This window comes from Haliaeetus albicilla, chromosome 8 (assembly GCF_947461875.1).
Source record: "Haliaeetus albicilla chromosome 8, bHalAlb1.1, whole genome shotgun sequence".
NCBI lineage: Eukaryota > Metazoa > Chordata > Aves > Accipitriformes > Accipitridae > Haliaeetus > Haliaeetus albicilla.
Genome location: NC_091490.1, coordinates 13086277 through 13113480, shown reverse-complemented (window position 1 = coordinate 13113480; position 27204 = coordinate 13086277). Strand labels below are relative to the sequence as shown.

Genomic DNA, 27204 nt, shown 5'->3' with positions numbered 1-27204 from the left:
TGCTCTGTAGCCTTACCCAAAGGGAAATGAGAGTCCTTATGATCCGAGAGATGGACACCAGTGTCTCAGTGTGCATAGCAAGGTCTTTATTCAACAAGAGGGAGTAAAGAAAGAACATCCCAAGTGAACAAGCAGAAACAAGGAGCAGAGTGCTCCATGCAGTTCTTCAGGTTCTGTATCAGGAAAAGGTAGTTGTCCTCCAGGCCAGACCTGAAGAAGATGGGATCAATAACAGAAGCACAGTCCTCTGCTCTGACTGAACAGAGAAGTACTTGTGTCCAGGAGACATGGCCACTAGCAGCTCCACACAGCCACACAGCACTAAATAAAACACAGGGAAGAGCCTCATAACCCCTATCTCCCTAGATACGGTGTGCGGATATGTGAAGGGGCTTGGAAATCCTAGAAGGAATCCAGGTATGGTGGCTGCAGCAGGAACAATGCTGGTAACTGCTGTTCCCTGGGTCTCGTTCATCTCAGCTCATCTCTGATATGGATGCATTGAGGCAGATTTGATGTTTGTTTTTATGCCACTTGGCATTTTTCCTGAAGAGAGAAAAAAGAAAAAGCAGTGCAAAATTGGCTATATGAGAGGTCATTTGCTCAGGAGCATGCAAGACTCACAACAGCCCTGTCTGGGCTTTTTCTGTTCCACTCCAGGTACCACACTAGGCTTACCTGCTACAGCATCTTCCAGCTTCTGACCCCACACAATCAATTTCTTCTACAAATTGGCATTTCTCTCTGTTGAGAAATCTCCTTGACGGTTCCTGTGTCCCCCTGCTATCCCCTCAAATTCTATCCTTGTTCTATCTTAAACAAGACCTACTCTTTGTCAGGAGGCTCCTACAGGAGTATGGGACTTGTTCAATCTCACAGAAGTTGCTGGCAGCAGCACTCACAGAAGTACCCAGACTGATTTCCACTTCCATTTCAGAGAGGCAAACACAAGAGCCTGTATCCCCTTCCATGTAGCATTATTTATAGTCAGAGTGTACATTTCAGTTACTAAGCCTCTCTCAGATCCCTTAATTTCTCTTAACTACATCCACCTCTTGGGCGTTATTACTCTTTGCTGATAGCAATCACACATGGGAGTGAGTTCAAAGACACTGTACTAGCAGCTTACAATAAGTGTACAGTGCTAGACAAAACTAAGATGATCAGAAAAAAACAAAAAGACAGTGATTAAAGAGCAGCACAGAGGGATATTCAAAGAACACTCCTTCAGAAAGTGGAATGTGTGTTCAAATTAGACAGAAAAAAAGGACAGCTTCTGAAAATTAAAACTGTAGTGCAGCAGGACAAGAAAAGATTTTATGAGCAAATGGCTAAAAGAATAAAGATTATTAAACTTTCTCAAACATATCCAAAATGGGTCATTGCCTGCAATGAATTGACAGGCAATCTGATATCACTTCAGTGCTAACAATCAGTAGACAAATACAGTTAGACATTACTCCAAAAGGAAGAGTGAATAGGACTGTATGGTTCACCCACATTTGGAATAATGTGAGTGGTTCTGGTGTTCCCAGTCTTGAAAACAAACAGAAAAGGTGCAGGTAAGAGTGACGAGGGTGATCCAAGATATCTTGTAATTTTCACACAAAGACATATTAAACAGAATAGGACTCATTAGCTAGGGGAAAAAAAAAAATGGACAAAGGGAGGAGGACATGACAGACTTCCAGAAAATGAAAACTAGTATGGGGAAAGTAACTGAGGAATGACCATTTGCCGTTTCTCACAACATGGCTAAAAAGGAAACATGCAATAAAATTACCAGGCAAAAGATTTAAACATAAAAAGGAAATTTTTTTAAGCAAAACATGCAATAAAGCTGTGGGACATACTGCCATAGGTGTTGTAGAAATCAAAATTGTAATTCAGAAAGGAACTGCAGAAACTGATGGCTGCTATACCCACTGGTCTCAAACCAAACTCTGGCTTAAAATCCCTAAACAACAACTGCTGTCAGGATATACTTTGTTCCTATATTCTTTTAGCCTCACCAATGGGCACCACCAAAAGCAGGACAGTGGGACTGACCTTTGGTGAAACCCAGTAGAGCTGCTCTTATCAAAAGGGAACTTCCCAGTAACACAGGCTGGACAAGTGCTCTTGCTACCAGCGCACGCTCCTTGATGTACAGAAGTGACTGTCCTCCCATGCTGGAGACAGTGTTTGTGGGCATGCAGCCAGAAATCACAGGGGCCTTCTTTGTTTCCAAATCACAGTGGAAATGACTTTCTCTTACATAAATACATAATTAATTTAGGATTAATATTGTTGCTCAAGTTCATTTCTGAACAACAGTCATTATACAGGCAAGAAAACACCAATTAGGATATCCGATACCCAAAATCTCAATTAACGTGAACATAGGAATGACAGTATAGGGTTAGGCCTGTAGGTCCCTGAGGCCAAACCCATTCCTGAGAGCAGAGGACACTTAAGGAGGAATACCAGAACAGGGCAAGCCTGCAGTGATACCTCTGCAGAATGCCCCCTCTGCTTCTAACACATTAAGGCTTAGGGACTTGGGAGTCAGAGCTGGTATCTTCAGGATTAGCTGTTGACTGATTTTTCATCCAGAAATTTACCTACTTACTTACTTTTCCATCTCATATAAACTTTATCTACCTATCACACCCTTGGCAGTGTGCTCTACAGTGTAATTATTTAGTATCCAGAAAAGTATCTCCCTTTTGTTCTGAATCTACAAGCCAATATTTTCATTGGTGCACTTTCATCGATCCTTCTGTATCATGGGAAACAATGAACAATCATTCCCCTCTCACCTGCTGTATACAATTTGGGATTTTATAGGCTTCCATACTTTCTTTGCCCTACCCTAAAGCTACCCCCAGTAGCAGAGAAGAGATCAGAACTGCACATAATGTTGCAGCTGTGGGTGCCCAATGGATTTATACAATGGCCTAATGACATCCTCTGTTTCTCTGTTCCTTTTCTAGTATTTTTGCCTCAACTGAAAATCCAATTAATGTCTTTACAGAACTACCGTATCATGTATCTATTTCCCTAATAGAACTTTTCCACTTTTTTACCTACCTACAACTTAAATTTGACAACAAAACCCCGAGCATAGATCCCTCCAAAACTACACTGTGATCTCCCTCTATATTGATTCCTATGTTCACTAAGTCTATTATTAAAACGGTATTGCAGTGTGAGTTAAGAAGCTGAAGCTGGATGGCTGGGGTCCATTTCTAACTTTGAGCCCATTTTAAGCAGGTACTACTCCACTGTTACAACCTGACTCATGTTATTAAGGCCAGAAAGGAATGTCTTACTCAATTATATCTAAAGGGTGGCTGGGGAAGAATCTCTACATCGGCATTTGTCTTTCTTGCTCCCTGCATTTCAATTGCTCTCCAATATGCAACTTATTTACCTGGCTGTCCTGCTTGTGCCATCTGCACTCCTGCCAGCATTGGCTGCTGCTGAGCTGGTGCACCTGACATTGGGACCTGCTGCATGCCTGAAGCACCTGCAATGATGGCACCAGCTCCGGGTTGGCCTGACTGGACAGATCCTCCAGAGCCAGGAGGTCTCCGGTTTGACAGTCCTTTCCCAAAGGCCACAGCTGCTACCAGCGCATTGGTATCTGCAGGGTTGAAAGTCTGCTTGTTCTGTCGTAAACCTGTAGAAAAAGAAGTGATTTTGGAGCATTTTAGCAATCAAATCTAAAAAGTAGCATAGCTGGTCCTGAATTTACTTTTCTGCTATTTTGGTGCAGGTAATAGAGATCAGTTTCTAACAAGCTGTCCTACAAGAGTCTCAGCAGGGTCAAAGAAGCTGCAAAATCCAGGGATGGTGGTGATCCAAGAGCTTCTCCACTGAGAGCAGGGCATATACTGCTCAGGGGAGGATAGAGGGAGCCAACTCCTCCATGCCAAAGAGAATGTTCCCACTAAAGGCTCTTCCAAGCTGAATCCTATGGCAGGTAACAAGCACTGTGTTTTAGATAAACAATGGCAACATCCCCTTTTGGAGGCTTATGAGCAGCATGGTGTCTGCAAGTTCTTCTACCATACACCTGCCCAGTTATATTATTAATCCCGGAAACCAGACAGAACCTGTGCTTGGGTCCTTGCTTACACTATCTGTGTCAAAGATGACAAGAAAACCCCCAAAACCCCACAACCTTTGAGAGTTGTGCATAGCACTCCCAGGAATAGTGAACAGCTGATGGCAGAGACCAATAAAATAAGGATGTCCAGCATCAGAGTCAGAACCTGAAAAGGTTGACCATGAGTCTGAAGCAGCCATCATCTAGAGGACATCACACAAAAGCCTGCCAACAAACATGTTGTGGACTCATTCAGAACATAGCTAAGGGGCTTCCCATTCACTGCCACTGCATTTTCACTGCTATTTTTATTAATCCAAGTTGACTGGGATGTTTTCTTGGTAAATACTTACCAGCTCCTTGAAGGGGGATATGGCAAAGGGTTGGAATGACCTTCCTGCCATGCATAGGTCACACAAGCAGAACATATCATACCCACAGGACTCTTTTTCAAATTAGGGGCTCCAGGACAGCCAATCTTGCATCTTCTGGAATGCTTTCGTCTGTGCTGCTCATCTGCATTTCCCATGCTTCAGGCTCTCTGATTTACCTATTTTGCCACTACTCTCTCAAGCCTGCTGCTTGGACTTTGTACCCCACTTCTACCTCAGTGACGTACCTCCACTTTCAGATTCACGCTCCTCCTTACTGATTTTCTCCAGCAGATTTGAGCACATTTTGTTCAGACTTTGGATCTGCTTCTGCAAAATGAAAACTATCAGAAACCACCAGGATACCTCCAACTCAGTACAAGTCAGCAAGGTAAATGAACAAGCTTTCTCTTCCCAGGGTCTGTGTAACCAAACATAAGCATTTTGGTAGCAGAGCCTAGAGAGCTCAGTGCTAATGCATGCAGGAGGGTACTATGGGGCTGGGATAGCCTTTGCCTTTCTCTGCCTGATCTGATGTCACCTCCTGTGAACAGCCAGCAGGCTGGATACCCTTGGTTTGTGGAACTGTGGAGGAAGCCAAACCTCAGCTAGGGGCAGCTGGAGAAATCTCAGACAGAAAAGGACACAGCAAAAAAGAAAACTGTCAGATGGAAGGGTGAAGGAAGCAGAGTTAAAGGGCATCTTGTACCCTAGGACTAAGAGGCAGAAGTATCAAACTCTTCTTCACCTACCTGTGCCACATCAGGGCTAATGCGAGCTGCATCTGTGATCAGCTGCTTCTCCTGCTCCTCTACCTCAGGGTCAGGCTTAGTTCGAAGATGGTCAGGCACTACCTCATGGCTGAACACTGGCACACGTCCCTCTGTCTGCCGCTGCAATAGTGGGACAAGCCATACTCAGAGCCCTCTCCTCCAGCCCAGCACTCAGACAGCTCCAGACCAGAGCACAGGCCATGGTGCTGGAACAAGGCTAGTAGCAGGCTGTGAGGAAACCTTGATCTGGGGAGCATTAGGAAGTTTCAACAATTTGTCTAAGAATTTGCACTGTGCCTGTTTAGTCAGAGAAACCCATGGGGGTCTACAGTGCAATCCTACCAGCATGGCCATGATCAGTTAAAATATTTTCTCACTCAAGCAGAGAATAAATGTTGCTAGTGCATGCTGGAGGCTCTGTAACACAAACCATGTTGGTCAGATGACAAACAGTGCACATCTAGATGCAGGTATCTGACAGAAACAGCACAGCTACAGCAGAGAATACCAGGAGCTTGCAAGGAGACCTCCCAGTTACACAAGACACTGTATCTTTCAGCCCCAACATCATGAAAATAACATATTTATGAACAGGAACACCTCCTGTAAAGTGTATCCAGTGCAAGTGTTTGTAGGTGAAAGCCCCCCAGCAAAGCAGCTCCCAGGCAGAGCTACTCATCACCTTTTCTTTCTCTACGCCCAGAGCTGAGGAACGCCAAACACAAGGAATGGCAAGCTGGAGCAGATACACAAGCACTTTCCGATACTCCAGGGCCAACACTCAGAGGGGAGGGAAGTTTCTTACCATGATCTCCTCATCGCGGTCTGGAGACAGCACTAGGGGTATGATAACCTGGTTTCGCAACAGTGGGGTCTTCTCATGTTTTAGCACTTTATTCAAGGTGTTCAGCTGCCCTGAGAGCAATGCAAAGCTGTCCAGAACTGAAGGCCTGGGAAAGCAAATCATAGAATCATTTAGGTTGGAAAAGACCTTCAAGATCATCGAGTCCAACCATCATCCATGCCCACTAAACCATGTTCGGGAGTACCCTGTCTACTCGCTTTTTGAATACCTCCAGGGATGGTGACTCAACCACTTCCCTGGGCAGCCTATTCCAATGTCTGACAACCCTCTCAGTAAAGAAATTTTTCCTAATATCTAACCTAAATCTCCCTTGCTGCAACTTGAGGCCATAATAAAGAGGACAGAACATGGAAAGGGATGACACAGATGGCTTTTACCTATTCTTCACTCAGATGGCTGAGAAGTGAGGAAATAGCACTATTACCCCTCAAATCAGTCTAGTCCAGACAGTAAGCAGTAAAACCTAGGGCTGAATGTGCAGGTGTGGACAAATCCCAGTCCCTACTGCAAATAGCTCAAATGCTGCAAATAGCTCAAGGACATTACAAGCAGTACCACTGGAAGTGGCAGTTGTTTGGGACTTCAGTAACATACACAGATGCAGTGCTTTCCTTATCACTAACTCTCCCAGTGCAATTCTAGAGCAAGGTCTGAGAAACAGTTTAACTCCTAAGCAGTACAGCCAGGAGAGGCAATATTTACAGCTTGGCTATCCAGACTAAGCAATAACAAAGAAAAATAACTGATAATCTTGTCAAGGAGGTCCCCTTCAACTTCCTCTCTCTGGGGGATTCATCACCTCTGCTGTCTTCTGCAACATTAACTATAAATGCTAACTGCCTGTGAAGCTTTGCTGCAGTGGCAGACACTGCCTAAGATATTGTACAGTTTATTAAGCTGTGTAACATCTTTATGCTCCATCAGGAAGAGAATGCCACCTTGCAAGTCTCTCAAACTGTCTGGTAAAACATGCAGAACCAGCAAAACATGAGCCCAGTTTATACCAGAGCCAGAAAAAGCCAGAAAGGTCAAGAAATGCAGAAAGAACCATTGCTCATTTTACGGTGTATGTGGGTCTCTAAGATACTTTGTCCAAGAAGCTTCCAGTCACTGCAGATGCAAGTCTAGTGGATTTCACCTGTTTTTCTGGTGGAAGATGTGTAGCGGTTCCTCCAGCAGAAATGTGAAAAGCAAATTTAAACCTACTGACAATAGGCTAATGTTTTTTATTTATATTTTGTGGTCATTTGAGCCGAGTCTGGAAGAGCTTCAGCAGTGATTGACAGTGCCCCCAGCTCTGTGAGACACCTTACCATGTGAGTCGGTCATACTCATTCTCCAGCTTGTAGATGAAACTGACCAAGGAGTTCTTCAGGTCAGCCACCTGACTGATGAGCGCCTCCAGGGTCAGCTCCAACTGCTTCTCCTCTCTCTAAAAAAAGGCAAGACAGACAAGGGATGAGGACAAAGCTTACATCCATGGCCTAAAGACTCCAGTTTCTGCCGTTCACCTCGTTTTTTACTTTCTTCCTGCCCAAGTGCGACTTCCAGCTGCTAAAGAAACTGGCAGCTCCTATTCTACTTGTGCCTTACCAGCTGTGGGAGACCCTGCGTGACAGAGACCACACATACCAACACATGCACACATTACTTCCTGCCTTTTGCTCTGGATTACATTGTTTAAATTACCTTTTCCACTGACATCCTTGGGTAAGGGAGGATGGTGACAGACAAAGTGTCAGGACAGGGACTCTGTTGCCAAAGACATGAAGGCATACCCTTGACTCTTGCAAAAACCCTCTAGAATCTTATCTCTTCTAACTTATTAATTGTAGAGTATTGCGCAAAATATAATTAAAGTCCCAACCCTAATGAACTGCTCATGTAAGTCGAGAACTGGACAATAATAATCCATGAGGAGGGTGGGACGAAGCAATCAAATAACAGAAAGGGAATGCTGATTGGGAAAGCAGATAAAGTGACTCAGGCTTATGGCACGCTTGCTATTGGGTTGTTTGTTCTGTTTAAATACACTGGACCAGTGTGAGTTTCACCGGAGAGATTATCAGGTATCTTCCATGTTCACGAGAACACAAGATTATTCTATTTTATTTATAGTCTGACAATACTATAAAGACTTTTTTTAGTAATCACTGATCAGACTTCACTTCACTTAACCACTTTAGAAGAAACTGATGAGTCAACTTTGTTAAAATTTCATCCCCAGTCCATGGAGGGCATTCACAGAGCGGATTGCTGGGTGTTCCACCTCGAGATAAAAGCACTCTCCTCCACGTTGTGATGGGACTAGTCAGTTCCTGTGCAATTACGAAATGAGTCTACAACTGTTTGTGTGCACTGTGTTTGTGCAAGAAGATTAACTAAAGACTCTATTACAAGTTGGGCTGGTAGCCAGTGTTTTACTTCAGGGTTGCCAGGCATATGCACCCAATGACAATTCACCTGGCCCATTGCCTGTGCTTATCCAAGAAGTCCTCAAGAGGATGAATGAAATCCTATTGCACACGCATTGCTCTTGCGGCAGCAGCGTACTCCAAGCCTCCTTCGTAGGCTCTCTCCAAAGCCATTAAATGCTGGAAGCAGATGTAGGCACTGCAAAGCATGCATGCAATAAGACCGACCGGTGTTTCCAAGGAATGCTGTGCCTCTCACAGGCATATGCTATATTCAAGCAGTGTTTTAAGGAGTTAGCAATACTAAATTGCCCCGAGGTAGTAGAGATAGGGCTTATGGGAAGGGTTGCTGAAGAACCTCCTGATATGGAGCAACTGTGAGGTAAAGGTGAAATTCAGAGTGGGTAAATGTAAAGCAACGCACATGGCAAAACAATGGGAAAAAAAACCCCCAAACAATCCTGACTTTCTGTACACAATGACATTCTCTGAGCTGATAACGTTATCACTCACAAACAAGATCTCGGGATTATCTGAGGGTAACCCATGAAAACATCTGCCCAAGGCTGAAGAAGCAGTCAAGGAAGTAAAAGTGGTGATAGGATTTATTAGGAAAGCAACAGAAAACTAAGCATCATTATGTCATCGTATAAGTGCACGTCTCATTTGCATCTCAAATATTATTTGTCACTCTTGTCCCCTCAACTGAAAATGGCTACAGTAGGAATATGTCCAAATAAAGGCAACAAGGATGATCAAGAATATTCATCAGTTCCATAGACGCAGCAGTTAAAAACAGAATAGAGACCAGTATGTGTGAGTGGTTGAAACAAGGAAAGACAATATAACAAGCCCTACAGACGAGGAACTGCAGCACAATCCATTTTCACTTTCTTTTCTGGTAGGACAACCGTGAGACTTGCATGAAGCCAGCAGGTAGTGGTTTCAAACAAACCAAAGGAGGTGGATCTTTACAGCCCATTAACCTGTCATTAACCTCTGCAACTCTTTTCCATTGGACATCACAGATGCTAAAAATTCACAGCGCTTCAAGAAGTAGCTAGATCCTTCTTCCATCAATGAAAATTCAAGACTACTAAACACAAGGGATGGGCTAGCAATAGTTTATACAAAACGACATCAGTAGCTTATTTTGCTCTCACAACTTCTTTTGGGCATGGGCTTCTCGGCTAGTAGCAAAGCCAGGCTGCCGGGTGGGCAGACCTTTGGTTTGACGACTCTTACCAAGGGCTGCAGCAAGGGCTGAGAGGGAGAGGCGCAGATACCCCTACACACGCTCACCCTACAGCCCTGCAGCAAGGGGAGGTTGTTGCAGAGGAAAGCATCGCACCAGCTGCTCGAGGACGAGCTGGGTCTCCCACCTAGGCCGCTTCAGCCCGGGGTGGGTTTGCCCCCTGGGGAGCAGACAGGAATCACCGCCGCAGCCGGCGGGGGGATGGCCGCTTGGAGGCCGCAGCCGCCGCCAGGGCCGGGCCAAAGGCGGCAGCAGCGCTGGCCACCGCCTCAGGCGGTGCGAGCCCAGTGGAGCTCGGGGCGTCCGTGGCAGGAGGCACCGAACCGCAGGGCCCGGCCACGGAGCGGCCCCGCAGGCCGCGCTAGCCTCCCGCCCGCGGCAAGGCCCCGGCGGCGGCCCGGGCAGGCCTGCAGCGCCTCCCCGGCCCGGCCCGCGCCCCGCTGCCTCCCGGAGGGGCCGCAGCCGCGCTCAGCCCCGGCCCGGCCCCGGCCCCGGCGCCCCTCACCTGCATGGCGGCGCCGCCCCGTTGCCCCGGGAGAGCGGCGCTTCCGGGTCAGCCGGCCGCCGCGAGGGGCGGGGCCGGGCGGGCGCGAGGGCGGGGGTCAGAGGGCACGGGGCGGGGCCGCGCCGGACATGGCGGCCGCCGAGAGACCCGACTCGGAGGTGGGAGCGGGCCGGCGGTCCGGCCGAGCTGGGGAGGGGGAAGCCGGGGGCAGGAGCGAGGTGAGGGGCAGGCGCGGTGGGCCTGGCCTGGCCCGGCCCATGAGGGACGGCGAGGGGTGCGGGGCCGAAGCAGGCTGGGGGTGGGCGGCCGGCCGGGGTGCCCTGCCGGGGTGCCCGCCGAGCCCCGGGGTGACCTGGGCCGCTGTGCTCCCGCCGCAGGTGGAGGAGGCCGGGCACGTCTTCCTCCTGATGAAGAAAGATTATCGCATTTCCCGCAACGTGCGCCTCGCCTGGGTCCTCAGCAGACTCCATCAGGTCATCTGGGCTGTGCCCGAGCCGGAGCTGGTGAGTCGATGCCCAGGGCTGGATGGTGTCACCACGGCCTGGTGTGGCAAGCTGGTTCTGTGCCACTCAGGAGCAGCTGGACCCTGCAGAAGATTTTAACCCTGTTCCTTTCTCTGATTCTTCCTTTGGCTTGGCTTGACGTTCGCTCACGTACTGTTTACTTGTTCTTGTAGGTAAAGTCGGAAAACGAACTTGATGTTCTCAGCATCCTGCCTAATGGGTGGCAGCCGGATGAGCCCGTCCAGCCCAGGCCCTATCTCCTTGTGCCCTCTACACGGGTCACCTTCCTGGCCCGCCAGTACCGATTTGTGATTGAACTTGATCTGAGCCCTTCCACAGGGATTGTGGTAAGTGCTGAAACTGCCTCTTTGGGGTGTTGTGCATTAAAAGGCTGGACCCGTTTCTGTTTGCTGAGAAGGCTCATTCCTCTCTGTGTTAGTCTCAACTTTTGCAGAAGTCTTGCTTTTCCCAGGAGCATGCAGTGCTCCTAGCTAGGCGGCTTAATGGCAGATCCTTTTTCTCTGCTGAATGCTCAATGTGTGACTTTTGTTTATGAGGAACTGTCATTTTAACCCACCTGCCATTGTAGGAGGATCTTTGCTGTTGGCTCTGCATGGTGGGGGAACCAGCAATGAGACTGAAACTCCTAGAAGATGAAAAAGCTGTTCCTTTTCTCTTTTTCTGTAGGATGACTCAACAGGGGAGATAATTTTTGATGAAGTGTTTCATGCCCTTTCCCGATGCTTGGTGGGATTGTTAAGACCCTTTCGTATCCCTGGTTCAGACATTATCTACCAACCAGAGATCTTTGTCACCATCCAGGCGTATTCCTCCATCATTGGCCTGCAGTCCCATCAGGTAAAGTTCAATCTCTCCCCTGGCACGGCTCAGCACGTGAGCAGCTCACTGTGGGCTTCCCCTGAACACAGAGGAAAGCAGGGGCATGTGGTAGCTGGGTTCTGTTATCTGTGGTGCTGCAGGCTTGTCTCATTAAAATGTGCAGCCTGGTGCAGTGGAGAAGTGGATGTGAGCAACTTCTTTCTGGGCAGGAAGTGGAGGTTTCCCCTGAGGGAGCAGGGCCTAGCAGAGAACACTGCCCGCAGGCATGGTCTCAGAGTTGGGCAACAGGGAATATTTCCCTCATGTTGAATGTGTGGTTGTTGTTGTTTTGTTGTTTGTTTTTTTTAAATTTCTGTTGACTAATTCTTTTGGGCCTGTTATAATTAGCTTGAAGCATTCAAGAAGAGCTGGTGTGCCCAAAAGCTTGTCTGCCTGCTCCAACTGTGTAGCAGTAGTTTATTCAAAGATAATTGCCTCTTCCTACAAACCTTGCTCTCTTTTTGCACTGGTATGAATATGTTTCTCCTTGCTGGAGAGAGCAGCTGGCCCCAGTATTTTGATTATCAGTGAGATTTTACTTGAGCCAGGACAGGTCTGTTTATTAAACTGAAATCTGGTTTATGGTGCCAGTGTGGTTTTTGAAGTTTATCCTTGATCCCTTCCACCTCTCACAGTGTTTTCACATTATTTGCACATTTGTAATGGTGTATTTCATCCCTTTGCTAATACCAGGGAAAGTGGGGGGTAGCAGGAGGAACCTGTTAGTCTATGCTTGTTCCCTCCCTCTCTCTCCCCAGCCCGCCTGTGCCCAAGCCTGCAGCTGCAAGGCTGCAGCCTTTAATGGTCTGTATAGTGCCTGAAGAGTGTGGCCCTCTCTTTGGTCCATTCTTAGGTTGTACCAAAGTAAATGTAGCAGGAATTTCTCCATTTGCTGGTGATGTTTTGTGTGTCATCTTGTCCAGCTATCCTGCAGACACCATCATGCTTTGCCTCAGTATCTTCACTATTTAGAGTAAAGTGCTAAACTGAGCACTCTGAAGTTGCTACGTTTTTCTTCTTTTGATCTCTCTAAAGACCCATTTATTGTATGAGGCCAGGAACTGTAATCTCTGGGTACAACTGGATAAGCTTTGTGTTCCTTTTATGGAGGAAAAGGCATGTATGTATATCACTCATCCAGGAAAGCCTGTCTATATTGTAATAATTTACTTTTCCTATGTCACTATTAGGTCTTGCCCATCTGAGGTTTAGGGAATGTGGATAACATATAGCATCTGACCCATCTGTTGAGTTCTTTGTCCACACATTGCATCTTCTTTGCATCCTGGTTGTGGACAGGGATTGTCTGTACAATGGTGGCCTCTGTAAAGTGTCATGCCTATCAGCTTGGGGAGTTTCTGTGGTGGCAGGCTCACTTTGTCACATCGCTCAGCCTCTTTTCTGATGTCCAGTCTAATTTTTTCTTTTCTTTATTTCAATTTGCTGTTCCTTTATCCACCCACTTACTGGAAGATAATTGGATCAGTCTATAGGTGTGTTAGATTAGAACAAACAGGCCTTCCTTAGAAACATCAGACTGGAGTTAATGGCTTCTAACAAGGATCCCACATTGCTTTCTCCAGACAACTGCTTATTGTGGAAGAAGGCAAATGAAGCAGAAATTTCTTGCCCAAGAAGGAGATTTCCCAAAGAGTGATGTGAGCATCTGCTGCAGAGTGCACTGCAGATGGCACAAGACACCATTGCTCACAGGCAGTTGGCCCTGAGCAGTAATAGTGAGAAGAGGCCTGTGGTGTACCTGTACTTTGTCAGGGATGTGTCTGAACTTCACTGTGCAGAACTGTGTTTCTGTGTACTGTTTTGGGGGCTGGTACTACAAAATGTTAACTTGAAGATTTATGTGTGTCCTTGGGCCAGGTACTATTCCAGGGTTGTCAGCTGGATGAGACGAAGCGAGAGGCCTTTCTGCACCAAGTTTACACACAGCTATGTGCCTTTGAGAACAAAGTGGCAGAGATGCTCCAGCAACAGTATGAACCCAAACCGCAGGTAAGGAGGGCAGAGGTGGTTGCCATCTCTTGGCTCCCTGGAGGTTTGTACTCTGAGGCTGCTCTGGGGTGGGGTGGCAAGAGGTACAGTGGTATAGGTCTGGAGAAGGAACAGCTAAGTAGTTTGTAAGATAACTTTGTGGGATCCAGTAATGAGACGTGAACACTGAGGAAGGACTGATGAGAATGGTTACCTTCCCCACGATTATTGTGCAATAAAGCAGCTGACTTTTACATCACGGGACAAACTGTAGAATGTGCTTTCTCTCTGAAGAAGGTGGTGGGAGAGGTGATTATGCCTGTATCATTAATTTGTAAACAGCTCTGAATATCCCCTTGGCCCTTGTTACGTTTCTTGAATGAAAATATTTCTTTGTTACCATGAAAACTGACCATGAAACTGAATAAATAGCTGGTGTGGTTTCTAATACTCCTTGAAATCTGTGGCAGATACTGGTTAGTAGCCATGGATATAGGTATCAGCAAGTTATTGATATCACTATAAAATACAGCTGAAATTAGGATGAAATTAAAAGTGAGACCCTGTAGGGATTCAGAATGTCTATGGATTTCTCATCAAGATCATCTCTCCTGATCTTGGAAATGAAGAATGGGAAGGTTACATTGTGTTACTGCCAAGTTCACGCGGCAGTCACAATTGTATCTATGGGCATGCTTCCTGCAAAGGCATTATTGGCCTGTCTGAGGTTATTTAGTCCTTATTTAGCATTAGTTATTAAAGTTTGGGCAAAAAGAAAAAAAAAAGTCTCAAAATCAGATGAGCAAGAGGTTACTGGTGATCTATTGCAGTTGCATATCTGAAGTGCTACAAATCTCATATTCTGGCTGAAATTTATATCTTTGAATGCTATGACTGTCAGTCCTGGAACAGAAAGAAGATTGCAGGAAGTAAATACCTTTACGAGTGTGTCCAGCTGGTGTTTTTGTAGTGCCTTGTATTCATTCCTGCTTGCTGCATTATTTCTCTCGTGCTAAACTACCCTATAACTTCTTCCATGCAAATGGGGGAAAGAGACGCACTAGGAGGCCAGAGGGACTGGCGAGTCCTGCCACAGGCTGTGGGGTGGAGGTGGGAGGCCCCAGGGGAAGGGCAGGGACTGAAACTTTTTTTACTTTTGAAGTTGTAGTAGCTGTATCATTGTCAACAAGTGTCTGAATTTAGGCATCTGGCAAATTAAAGTGATGGATAGTCAGGTTTTTTGCTCACAGCCACAGACTGCTCCCATTTGTGCAGAATAAAAGTTTAGTTAGTTCTAATTTTCTTTTCCCAGCTCCAATCATCCTTAGGTTTGCAGGGAAGGGTCTCGCCCATTCTCTGTATTAGCAGTAAAAATGAAGCAATAGTTTATTACAGGGGTGAACTGCCAGAGCCTTCTGGAGAAGAGGTGATTATGAATGCAGTAGGTTCCTCACCAGTGTAATTATACAAATTTTAGTCTTTGCCTGGGGGATATTTTTCATAGAAGATGCAGGAGAAGCCTGCCTGCATTTGCTTATATCAGTGTTGCGTAATGAGTGCTGTTTGAACATACTTAAATGTATAGGCGCTAGACTTTGTCCTTATGAAGCTTCTTACCCCCTCTGCTGCAGTGCTTCATAAGTGAGATACAGCTATCTGCCTCCACAGTGTTTCTGAGTTTTACTTGAGTAGCTGCTGAATAGCTGCAGCTTCTACTAAATGGCAAGGAGAAGAGTTATTCACCATCTCTTTAAGTGGGAACTGCTTTGCTCTGCAGAGGAGCTTAAGTGACCCCAAAGTGTCTCATCTTTCCTCTTCTGTGAGAAATCAGTTTATAATAAAGCTCTGGGCATGTTGTCCCTTTCTTTCACCCCCAAGCAGCCTTGCCCAGCTGTTCTAAGGGGCCTAAGTGACCAGGACTCTGAGAACATCTGGAAATTAAAGCTAGAAGTGGAGTCTGCTGAAGTGCTCCAGGGCTGTGGTACCATGGGGCTGCTAGACTGAAGGCTGTTTGGGAGAGTGAGAACTAGAGCTAGGCTGAAGTCTGCCCCATGGGGCCTCGTGGGGTTTTTTTACTTTTCCAGGTGGATTTGTCACCCCTGAGCCAAGAGAGCCCTAGTGACGTGCAGGAGTCATCTGGGAGGAAGCCCAGCGTGTCTGTTGTCACTGCCGATGTTGGCCTTGTCAGCATGGTCCGGCAGGGGATCCTAGCACTGCAGCTGCTGCCCTCCAACTCCAGCGCAGGTTGGCTTCATCCTCTGGGTTAAGGTTTGCCTAGTTGTTTGCGAAGGGTTGTATTCCTCCTGCTTTAGGCTGAGATTAATTTTATAGGGGATGAAATTTCAACAGCAGCTTTTGCTCTGCACTCTGGGCAAATTGTGGTGGTGGGAATGGAGAGAACAACGCTGCGCCACATGCCATGTGTCAGCGTTAGGGAGTTTGTGAGGAAGCACAGCTGTGACACTTGCTCAGGACAACCCAGGGTGTGCAGAGCTGTGCCCTGCCTCAGTGTTTTGCTCTACCTAGTTAGGAAGTTTGCCAGCACCATAGTGCCTCAGAAGCTCTAAACCAATGCCAGGATTTTCCTTTCTACTTTTGCCCTGCCTAAATTTTCTCTCTGGTGGATATACTGGGAGGGTGGTAGCTGTTTGAGATGGAAGGTGCACTAAGATACTGCCTTGTTTACAGGTATAATAATAATTACGGATGGTGTGACTAGTGTCCCTGATGTGGCTGTGTGTGAGACTTTACTCAACCAGCTCCGCAGTGGCACAGTGGCCTGCTCCTTTGTACAGGTATGTCTGCCATTAGCGGGGAGTGTCGGGGCTGCTGCCTGCCAGAGGGAGGAAGGTGGGTTGCTGTCGGTGGCATTGACCTCCAGAGGGGAAGGGGGGACTTCACTGCCTGTTTGAGGCCTGTACTAGTCCTCTGCCTTGTCCTCAGCACTGCTGTACTCTTTCAAGTACCTTCTTCATCCATCCCGTAGGTGGGCGGTGTCTACTCGTACGATTGCAGCTTTGGCCACGTTCCCAATGTGGAACTGATGAAATTCATTGCCATGGCCACTTTTGGTGCTTACCTCTCCACGTGCCCTGAGCTGGATCCCCTGAGCCTGGATCTGAATGTGTATCACAAGGCATTTCTGCTATACTCCTTTCTGCGTACTGGGGAGTCCCTGAATCCAGAATACTACTGCGGTGAGGAACGTGCATGTCTTCCTTCCAGCAGATGGATGTCTTACAGCACCTGTCTTTGGGGTGACTCCCCCAGGCCTTATTATGCTGATGCTCTCCCTTGTCCCCTCTGGGCCATTCCTCTTGTAGGCTCTGGGCACTAGTGGGCCATGCAGCCTCATCTGTGACTCCCCTCCTGGTTCCAGGAATTGGGTGGATCAGGAAAAACTAATGTCCCATTTTTCACTGTTCCCCTTTCTGTGGACTTCACTCAGCAAACTGCAGTTAGGCCCGCTGTGTTGGAACTTGGAGGGGGTGAGAAGCTCTCATCCAACCTTTCCTGCACACTGGCTAGCTTGCAGATGGGGATGTTCTAGAGAGCTTGTCCTAATTGGGCTTGCAGATGGCAGTTTGGATTGAAAAACTAGACCCCTGATGACCGTCTCAAATGTCTCTCTTGGTTGTTCTTATTTTGTGAATGTTAGTGACTGAGAGTATGCCAGGAGAGATTAGTTACCAGTAAAACATGGCAACACCCTTTCATGCCCTGGCGATAAGCTGGTACCATCTGCACTTTCTGTAACTTGGCAGCAGAAGCCACATACAGTGACAAGTTTGAAGAGAGCTGGCCTGGGACTTGGAAATGTTAAATCTTAGAAAGATCAGGTGTTAGTGGTTTAAACTCAAGGCTTCCACATCCTGATATCTTTTAGAAAGCACCTGGGAATTCAGGGTTTTCCAGGGAAAGGGGTAAATCCCAAAAGCTTGCTGTGCAACTGTTGCAACAGCTGTGCAGTTTCTGCCTGTCTAGGCTAAATGTGTAACTCCAGTGCATGCCTTGTCACAAAGGCTGTCCCAGAGGAAGCAAGGCTTGGCACCCCACCCTGCCCCTCTCCCAGGCCTCTTGACGCTAGTGAACCTGTTTGCTGCGTTGCAGAATCAGGAGTGGGTGTAAGTTGTGCTTGAAGGATGTACTGTTCTTCAGGCCAGCGAGTGTTCCTGGCAGCTTTTGTAAAACACTTTGGGAGGGCTGTTGCTGTAGGATGAGGAGCAGGGGAGTTGATCCCTTACAAACCCCATCTCTGCTGTTTGCAGTGTCCCAGCACAGACTGTTCAATGAGCATCTGGTGTCTGCAAGCAGCAACCCTGCTCTGGCGATGAGGAGGAAGAAGCACACAGAGAAGGAGGTGCATGCTGACCTTGTGAGCATTGTCTCAGTCCGGCTGCGCGAGGGCTACAGCATCCGTGAGGTCAACATCACGAAAGGTGACTGTGCTCCGTGGGGGGCTGGAGGCTCAGATAGGACTCTGCTCTCAACTGTTTAGAGAAAAGTGCAGGGTCTGCCATCTCAGCAGGGTGGCTGGTATTGTGGAGGAAGGAGCCATTTTCTCCAAATAAGTTGTTTTTTGTGAATAATTTCCTGATGCAGGACTGTCCAATATTGTTGTGCAGTAATGCACTTGCCAGGCTCATCCTCTGTGTCTATAAGTGCCTGGGAAGGGACAGACAGACTGTGACCCTCTGTATCTTGGAAATGAGTTCCCACAATTGCAGGCAACCTAGTGACAGAACTTGGGGTTTTATACTTTTCTGGGATTTCCTCTATATTTCTCCTTTTTTCATCCCTTTCTAGTCCTTTGTCAGATGCATTCCAAAATACTAACACAAAGTTGAGCCCTTTGGTACAACAGATTTAATGCCTCCAAACTGCAGTCTTCCAAAGGAAGAAATTGGGGGAAATGAGGATATTGGTAGGTGAAAATGCCAGATCAGTCAGGACCATGACCAATACTAGAAGAACATAAAACCATCCAGTGGTCCTGTTCTCTCATCTGACTTGCTAGAGATCATGGCACCTGGAGTGTGGGAACTAGCTGCTGACTAGGGACCTTGAGGGGTTTGAGTATCCCAAGAAGTGCCAGTAAACCCTGCCTAATTTTCCATCTCCAGCTGTGACTAGTGGTAGTGCTTTAACTGAAGGGGAGGTTAAAAAAATCCAAATGCAAGTTATGAATTGCAAGCAAGAGAAGAACTTATTCTTGACCGTCACAATGATCGGCAGAAAGCCTGGAGGATGGGATTCTTAAAATACAGCATGAACGTGTACAACACATGGTGATCCAGTGTCTTCATTATTCTTTTGGAGATATTAGCACACAGAATATGTTTTATATCAGAAAATCAAAGTCTGTGATATAACTCCAAAATTGTTCCAAACTTGCCATATGATGTTTTCTATGAATTTACTGTGGTCTGCCTTAAAGCCATTTAAGTATCTTATGCCACTGCTCTGCTTGGAAGATTGTCCCAGAGCTTCATTGCTCTTTCTCTAGCTTCCTTTCTAAACTCGCTCAGATCAAATTAGACCTGTGTGACTTTATTATCGTTAATTAAGTTTATCCTCCTCTGGCATTGCACAAATGTATTCAAGAACAATGCCTTTCTCCCTGTAACCTCCCTTTTGGCAGGTTAAGCAAGTCAATGTTTCAACCTCCTTTTGTAAGGGCAGGCTTTCTCTTCTGTTTATTCTTCTTAATGGCACTTTTTTTTTTTTTTTTTCCCCCCTCGACTGTTTGCTTTTCACAGTTTGGTCTCATATTTCTTGAAACAGTTGATAAGTGTTGCAAATGTGGTTTTATCAGTGCCTGGTTCAGTAATGCTAATACTTCCCTGCTTCTGAAGTAAAATACCGTATCTGATAGACCAGGAATCACATGAGCTTTCTCCATGCTTGCATTGCATTGTTAGTCCAGAAATCCCTGCATCTTTCACGCACCTTTGCTTCCAACTGATGAGTCCTTAGGGGTGTTTTATTGGTTTTTGTTTGTTTGTTTAGTAGTCTCTAAATGTGCTATTCTTCACATAATGGTACTCTTAAGTTCATCTCAGTCTAGCTCACTATTCCTGTGCGATGACTGGGAATTGCAGTTCTTTTGGCTTGATGCTTCTTACAAACTGAATGGATCTAAACCAGCTTTTTTGGGAGGGTTGCTAACAATCGTATTAGATGGGATATTTCTAAAGTTGGTCTTGCAGGAATATCCGTAATTTCTTGTTTCAGGAGTTTCCTATTAAAAGTAAGAATCTGCTAAGGTTCCCGTTGAGACAGCTCTTCTAGTAATGTCTGCAGGTTGCTTTCCCTAATCTCCTGTAGGTGTGGCATGAGATACTTCCCTTATATCCAGGCAGATTAGGTCTATTGCACTCTCCTTGTCTAGGAATGTCTATGAAACAGTCTGACAAGTCAGTTCCTGTCCAAGCTGGGCTCAGTATTGTGTCTTTTATCCTTCTGTGCACCAGTTCATTTACAGCTTGGACAGTGCTGGAGAAAGAGCCTTTCTTTAATCTGGCAGCAATGGTGAAATGCTCTTGGTGACTCTGAAGCCCTATATAGAAATGCTGGAAGAGGTAGCAGGTGTGAATCATTCAAAAAGCAATCAGACAAGTTCATGTTGTACCTTTTTGCACAAAAGTGTAGCTGCAACCTCTGGCTCAGGATATCATAAAGCAGCAAATTCCTGGACTCTGGAGGAGTGTATCAGAAATATCGCCACAAGTTCACCATGCCCTCTAGCTATCTTCCTGCTGCCTTTTAGCCCTTGGAATGCTAAATGGATTGGTCTTCCGTTTTTACAAGAGCAGAGAGCAGAAGAGCAGCTGCACTGGATCAGAATTACCTTCTGTGGTGAGTAGTTATAGGCAGGTGCACAGGGAGGAGTAAGAATAGGGTAAATATACACAATACCTCCTTTCTCCTTTCCTTTTTTCTTCCCTTTGAGCTTTCTCTAGCTCTTTGCAGCTCAGCGGCTCCCTGAGCCAGAAATCCTTTCTGTGTATTTTGATGGAGTTTTTTGAGAAGGAATTTAAAAATTAAATGTCTGAGCTATCAAAAATACAGTGTGTATTTTCTATGCCAGCCTTTGGAATAGTAGCAGATAATGTTACTTACACTTTGGAAAGGCTAAATGCACTGGGGAGTTGCTGGCTGTGATCAGAAAAATGGTTGAACTAACATCTTAAAGTAGAATTTACAAAAGATCAAGACATTTAGACATTCAGCACTGCCTCTGCTAAGGAAAAGCATGTTTGGCTAATCGGGGCTCTCTGGGTCATTCTGTAGAGAAGTTTATAACAAAGAACAGTTAATTAACCTGGATTGCCAAAAGCTTTTGCCAAAACTTGCAGACTAAAGCTGCTGAGGAGCCAGCTGGCTGTGAAGCAAGAGGAAAGAGTGCAGTTGTGGACTTTGACACTGTCGCTTTTCTGCTTCACTTTGCCAAAGGCAAAATAGAGTAAATAGCTAGCTTTGTGCTTAGAGTTGCCTGGAGAGGTTGTTTGTGATATTTATAAGTGCCCCGGTTACCCTCACTATTTGATTTTAGATATTTAGGCATTTAGAAGGCTACTATGTTAGTTAGGAATGCAGAAGTGCTTGCAAAAGGGGGAGGATTAGAAGGTATGGAAGGGAGAGAAGCTGCGTCTGAGCAGCTGTAGGGCCATGGTGTGTAATGGAGCTCAGCTCTTCTCCTGTTTCTTTCTGGGATGATGTCAGAGGATTGCCCTCTGTAACAAAAAAAAAAAATTCTCACTGACCATTTTGTGTTGCTGTGTGTTGAGGAGAGCCTGAAGGACATTTTTCAAAACCTCATCTTCCCCTGTGAATCAATACAGCACCAAAAATAGCTGGGCACGAGCTGGCTAGTGAAAACGGCTGTTCTCAGTGTCAGAAACTGGGAAGATGAAGTGAGTTTTCTAAAAACCAGAGCTGGACTGTATGAAAGAAATCGAAGCAGCAAAAACTTTTGTGAGCTATAAAGTCAAGAACCAGAAATAGATTGCTTTGCAGTAAGAACAAGCTAAAGATTCATGTAGATATGACTTCAAACTAAGCCTGGTTTTAGTTTTGCTTGTGTTGGATCGTAGGAGTGAAGCCAGGATGACTAATGGAAACACAGGTGGAAGTAGGAAATATTTTCATTCATGATCTAGGCAAAAAATGTAGGAATTTACTGATGTTTGCTGTTGAAGAAGTAGAAATGCTTTGTTATGAGAACCAAAATATTGTGCAGGAAACAGTGGACGAGCACTAAAGCAATAAGAGTGACATGACAGTATGAAATGGAAAGAGACAAATTTATAAATTCTTGCTCTCTGATAAACTAGACAATCTTCATATGGAAACAACAGTTGGTACAACCCTGGCAAATGTATTTATAGTAATGCAAAGCACCCATTGTGGAAAATATTAGTGACCTTAAGTAAAATCCTAGTAATCCCTCAGATCAAATACAGGTGAAATATTGTATATACCTTTGATTATCTTTGTTCAGGAAAGATGAATTCTTGAGGTGCAGGAAGGTCTGGGACTGTTAAGGGGAATGGATATTCTGTCATAGGCTGATGACCATGGCCTGGTTTAACCTGCACAATAACAGCTGAAACTAGGAAAGGATTTCTTCCCCTACTGCACACTCCTTGTCAATGTTATGGAAATGAAGCTTCTCAGAAGAAAAATAATTTAATCAAAAGAACAACCAAGCATGAATTTGGCACGTACTCTGGGACGTTTCTTCCAAATGTTGATGGGGGAAGAGTACTCTGAGGGAGCCTCCCAGCAGGGACCATGGGAGCAAAAAGCAAGATGGCTTTAAAATGGAGTGTAATCAGCCTGTGAAGAGGATGGCACGATGTGCCTATGACAGCAGCAAATGCAACTCTGCAGGAAACATAGGATCCAGGCTGATGACCTGTTCGGATGGTTTCCAGCACATCCAATCACTTATCTCACAAATGGTGCAAGTCCGGTGAACTATAGAGCAGGCTGGACATCAGAATAGATGATTGAGCAGTTGAAACAGCAGCATGGCACTGTTATAGAAAGTCACGTGTTTGTCTGGGTTGTTTCGGTACAAATACACATGCACAGTCAGCAGGAGTGTGACAGTTTTCTGCTCTTCCGGCTCAGTGAGGCTTGCTGTCAGGTGTTTGTGTTAATCTTGCTAGAGATGCAATGGCTCGCTTAAAGAAAAAAGTAAAAAAGTACAGTTTGAAGAATGGGTGAACATTCATTCTTAACTTCTTAACTTTGGGAAGAGAAGAGAGTAAGCATGGTGAGAAGCTTTTGACGCTTGAAGTTCTAGATTGCATGAAATACTGTCTGTGCAGGAAGAACATGAAGTTTAATTCAAGAATTGGGCCTCACCTTCCAGTTTGTTTATGATCTGGGCCCATCATGTCCAAATGTCCATGTTTCTGCAATGGGATAGATTAACTCTGCAGAGCGCAGATGAGAAAACTTTATGGCTTAAAGGCCCTACTCATCTGTGCAAAGTAACAGTTTTCTTGGAAACAAAAGTGAGGCTGTGAAGAAGAGAGCCCATTGCAAATGTCAGCACCTCCTCCAAGTTCAGTTGCCTTCTCTGGTGTAGATACTACATATACATTTAAAGAACTGTTCACCAAATACTACTGTGTAAGCAAAGCCTCCCTCTGTTGGGCAGGAGAGAGAATGGCTTCAGCTAGAGCAAACAGTTGTTGGATTATTTCGTCCTCCTCATAGCGATCAAACAATCTCACAGTACCTGGGAGTCCCTGGTGAGGGAGAAAGCTCAGATGTGTATCAAACAAGCACTTGAACTTATTCCTCTGCTCTCATGCAGGTGGGTCTCAGCTGGAGGTGAAACTAGTGCTGCTTTGGAAGCATAACATGAGGATAGAGTACTTAGCTGTGACACCCTGGCCCCTGGACCCATCAAAGCGCAGCACATGGGTGGAGGTGACGATGGAGGGAAGCTATGACATCTTGCATGACATCAGTTGCACCATGAGGAAGCCTATCACCAGTCTGTACCGCACTACAGTCATCCGGCGCTTCTGGAACACCTTGCAGAGGTGATCCAGACTACCCCCAGCAGTTTCCAGTGTCCGATGTAACCAAGAAATTCCTTCCTTGGCATGCTGAGGCATGGGTTGTGCAGGTGGCCATCCCAACCCAGGGTCCCAAAGGAATGTGCTCGGAGGAAGAGGCATGACTGGCAACAAGCTTGCTGTCTAGCCAAGAAGCAGACTCAAACTGGCCTATGACCTAGTCTGTAAGATTGCTTCATGGTGAAGGTATTGCTGCCCCTCAGTCCTCTTCCTGTGATGCATATCTTAACTCTGACTGCCATCCCATGGAGGTGGTGTGTTCTTACAACACAGCCTTGCAGCTGTGCTGCATGATCACACTGGGAGCAACACCTCATGTCTCTAGGCCTGAAGGGCCGGCCTGTGGGTTATAACCATTTCCTGGCCAGGGTAACTGTTACTCCCCGCTATTCAGCAGATTCCTTTTCTAGCATTTCATTCCCAACTCTGATCATCCTCCTTATATATTAGGCTGTTAAACTGGAATTCTCTTAACATGCTATCTGCAATCAGGCACTGAATCCCAGCATTGCCCTAGAAAGTTATGTTGGTGTAGATGGGCTCCCAGTACATCAGGAGTGCTGTGTGTGCAGGCACTGGGCTGACTGGGGCAGCAAAGGGGAGAGCGTGGGCTTTTGTGGCTAACTGCCTCTTCTCTTTCAGCATCAACCAGACAGATCAGATGTTGGTTCATCTGCAGTCTTTTGACACAGTCCCAGAACACTTCACCATTCCTGAGAGCACCAAGAATGGGGTGCCCCTCTTCTACATCCCCCCAGGCTCCACCACTCCGGTATGTTCACTCTCCTATTTAATGTGGGGATAGGATGTCCCTCCTGCCTATTCTGTCTTGCACCAGGGGATGCTGAATACCAACAGGCAACCAAGATCTTCTGTAACTCTCAGGCTTCATCTCTTGCTCTTTGTCCTGCTCAGTAACAGAGTTCAGGTGCAATGCAGTGCCTGCAAATATCCCATCCTATACTTTTTCCCCTCTGAGACATCACCCTATGTCTTTGTTGCTGCAGCTACACCTCTAAGCCCCATGCCAAATCTCCTAAGTGTGCTGTGAAGCCTTGTCCTGTAGTGATGTGATGCGTGAGACTGATGGGGAGGCTGACACACTTATTTTTGCAGTGCTTGTTCAGTGAATACCTCGTATGAGTGGAGTTGCTGCTGGCAGTCTTGTGTCCTGGTGACGTATCTCAGCACTGCCAGGTGAAGATATAGGATGTGCTGAATAGTTGTTGTTTAATAGGCTCATTGCTCTGAGCACTCATGTGGAAGGTGCAAGAGAGTTACTTGTCATCTGCACAGCAGAGACTAAACAAAATATTAACTAATAGTTTCCACTGCAAAATTCAAACTCATTGAAGCTCACTGAGCAGAAGTGGTACCATATTATCTGTTCCCTGCTAGCAGTGTCCTTGTCATTGGTAGAAGATGACTAGCAGATATCAAAGCTAGGGGAGCTTTAAGAGAACTATCCCTTTAATTTTATTGCTTAAGTCCTTCACTTCTTTAGGTTTGCCTAGTAGATTTTCACTGTGTAGGGTTGTGTATCCCACAGTATATCTGGAGCATCCCATCTTATGGCTAACCACCACTTTACTTCTGTGTCAGCAGAGTTGCTATAGTTGGTGGAATCACAGTGTTACCATACAAACATGTTAGAGTTGCCCAATGCCACCCATTGCTGGTACCCTACTTGCATGAGCGCTCTCAGACAAGTTATCTCAGTGTTTAATTGCTCTGCTCACATAAGCCATATATCCCCCTCTCAATCAGAAAGCACACCATTACATATGCCATCTTTTCCATGGTTGATTTACTTGATGCTAAGTAGTTAAATTCCTAATTAACTTGACATTTCAGGAACCTAATTTATTTTTGCTTACGTTGTACTGCCTGTTTCAATGTGAACGCACTTAGTTATATTGCTTAGAGGCAGTTACTGAAAGCCAGGGATGTGGCTAGCCTTCTAGGCCTACACAGCTCAGCCACTAGAGAAATTCCTGCTCTTTCTGGGTGGAACCAGACAGTTTCTTGCTGAATATTGCCCTGTCATTTTCTCAGGTGCTGTCCCTGCAGCACAGTGGATCTGACTCGAGCCATTCCCAGTTTGCCTCCTACTGGAAGCCTATCCTTTCCATGGATGCCAACTTCTGGCAGAGGTGGCTGCACATGCATCGTATAGTCCTCCTTCTGGAGCATGACACGTATGTAACTGGCAGGGCTGAGCTCACGTGCACAGTGTGGGCCAGCCTAGGAAAGCAGGGCATCCAGTTCAGTCCAGTTGCAGAGCTGCAGCTGTCTTGCAGGTGCTTATGGCCAAGGGAAGGGCCTCACTATTGGGACCTGGGGGATGGTGAAGGCTCATTTATCTGAGAGGGACTGTGGGTTGGGAAGCCATCTTTGTCAAGAGGGGGACTGTTCTCAGCAGCATAAGTTGTTTCTCAAGTCCCTCTTGGGTTTAGATTTCCTGATTGCAGGGGGTGTGGACCATCCAGTTGGAGCTATCCTACACGTTTTTGTTTGCTGCTGGAAAACGTCTTCCCCAAAAACATTGCTTTCCTGAGGCTGATCCTAGTTGCAGACTTCTGTGAATAATAGCCACATATTGCATGGAGGGAGATAGAAACAATGCAAGGTGGAGAGCAGGATCCCTGTGCGCTCAGGGAGTGTGGCTCTTGCTGACAGGCACAGGCAGGCGAGGTGCTTGAATATTGGCTGCTGTGGAGGACGAAGGCTGATGTACCAGTCAGAGAAGGAGTTGGAATGGATGTAGCAAAGTCTGGGAAGAAGAGAAACTGGTTTTTAAATTACTTTCTGCCACACTCTGCAGGCCTGTGCCCAAGCACCTGCACACACCGGGCAACAATGGCCGCTACAGCACCATCCAGTGCCGCATCTCTCACTCGGCGCTCACCTCCTTGCTGCGGGACTGGAGCAGCTTTGTGCTGGTGGAGGGCTACTCCTATGTCAAACTGATACACAGGTGAGTGGCTCTGAAGCAGTCCTGTGTGGGGAATTGGGCATACAGCCGGACCAAAGACCCGGTTAGACCCATAGACTGTGGTGGGCCAGAAGCAGATGTCTAGAGGAGAGGATAAGAGCAAGACAAGCGGGTGTGAAACCCTGCGTATTCTGAACTGTTGCCACTGCAGCCTAGAGGGAGAGGGAAGTCAGCTGGGGGCGTTCTGCATGCTAGAACTGACATGTGTTGCTGCCAAGTTGTGTGGGCTCTTGAGCTTGGTGGAGCAGGCCTCCACTTAGTCTGACATGACAGAGCAGCAAGATCCGTGCTATTTCAGCCTTGTCTTAATCCCTTCTCCCTAGCTCTGAAGATCCCACACCTTCCTCGTTTTATGTGGTGCGGATCATCTCCAAAGCTCCCTGCATGGTTCTCCGGTTGGGGTTCCCCATTGGCACACCTGCACAGGCCAGGAACAAGGTGAGAGCTGGCTGGCTGCTTCCT

The 27204-nt window shown here is 46.3% G+C and overlaps 2 protein-coding genes across 11 annotated transcripts in view; one reads left to right on the top strand and one right to left on the bottom strand.

Annotated features, from left to right (window-relative positions):
- Positions 1 to 63: 63 nt before the first annotated feature.
- Positions 64 to 10377, bottom strand: MED8 (mediator complex subunit 8). Its single transcript, XM_069788962.1, has 7 exons — positions 10277 to 10377; positions 7416 to 7534; positions 6043 to 6187; positions 5217 to 5357; positions 4713 to 4794; positions 3416 to 3664; positions 64 to 546 (listed from the first exon to the last, which is right to left on the bottom strand). The coding sequence occupies exons 1-7, from the start codon at positions 10280 to 10282 to the stop codon at positions 482 to 484; spliced, it is 807 nt and encodes a 268-aa protein (XP_069645063.1). The 5' UTR covers positions 10283 to 10377; the 3' UTR covers positions 64 to 481.
- The window catches only part of SZT2 (SZT2 subunit of KICSTOR complex), a 60509-nt gene continuing 43678 nt past the window's right edge, over positions 10374 to 27204 (top strand). For all 10 annotated transcript variants that reach the window (XR_011325721.1, XM_069788960.1, XM_069788955.1 and 7 more), the window contains exons 1-14: positions 10374 to 10434; positions 10654 to 10779; positions 10953 to 11126; positions 11467 to 11637; positions 13537 to 13668; positions 15732 to 15891; positions 16336 to 16442; positions 16634 to 16844; positions 17916 to 18086; positions 23480 to 23711; positions 24390 to 24519; positions 25803 to 25945; positions 26572 to 26724; positions 27066 to 27180. Coding sequence is in view for 9 of the 10 variants with exons in the window: in XM_069788960.1 (XP_069645061.1) it covers positions 10405 to 10434; positions 10654 to 10779; positions 10953 to 11126; positions 11467 to 11637; positions 13537 to 13668; positions 15732 to 15891; positions 16336 to 16442; positions 16634 to 16844; positions 17916 to 18086; positions 23480 to 23711; positions 24390 to 24519; positions 25803 to 25945; positions 26572 to 26724; positions 27066 to 27180 (2055 nt within the window). In the remaining variant the exon portion in view is untranslated. The remainder of the gene's footprint in view (positions 10435 to 10653; positions 10780 to 10952; positions 11127 to 11466; positions 11638 to 13536; positions 13669 to 15731; positions 15892 to 16335; positions 16443 to 16633; positions 16845 to 17915; positions 18087 to 23479; positions 23712 to 24389; positions 24520 to 25802; positions 25946 to 26571; positions 26725 to 27065; positions 27181 to 27204) is intronic.

What these genes read in the sequence shown, in the direction of transcription:
- MED8 (XM_069788962.1), bottom strand. An exon ending in TTAGCCCTGATGTGGCACAG is followed by an intron (nt 4,795 to 5,216) that starts GTAGGTGAAGAA and finishes TTCATTTTGCAG; the next exon opens with AAGCAGATCCAAAGTCTGAA. An exon ending in GCGTGAATCTGAAAGTGGAG is followed by an intron (nt 3,665 to 4,712) that starts GTACGTCACTGA and finishes CTTTTTCTACAG; the next exon opens with GTTTACGACAGAACAAGCAG.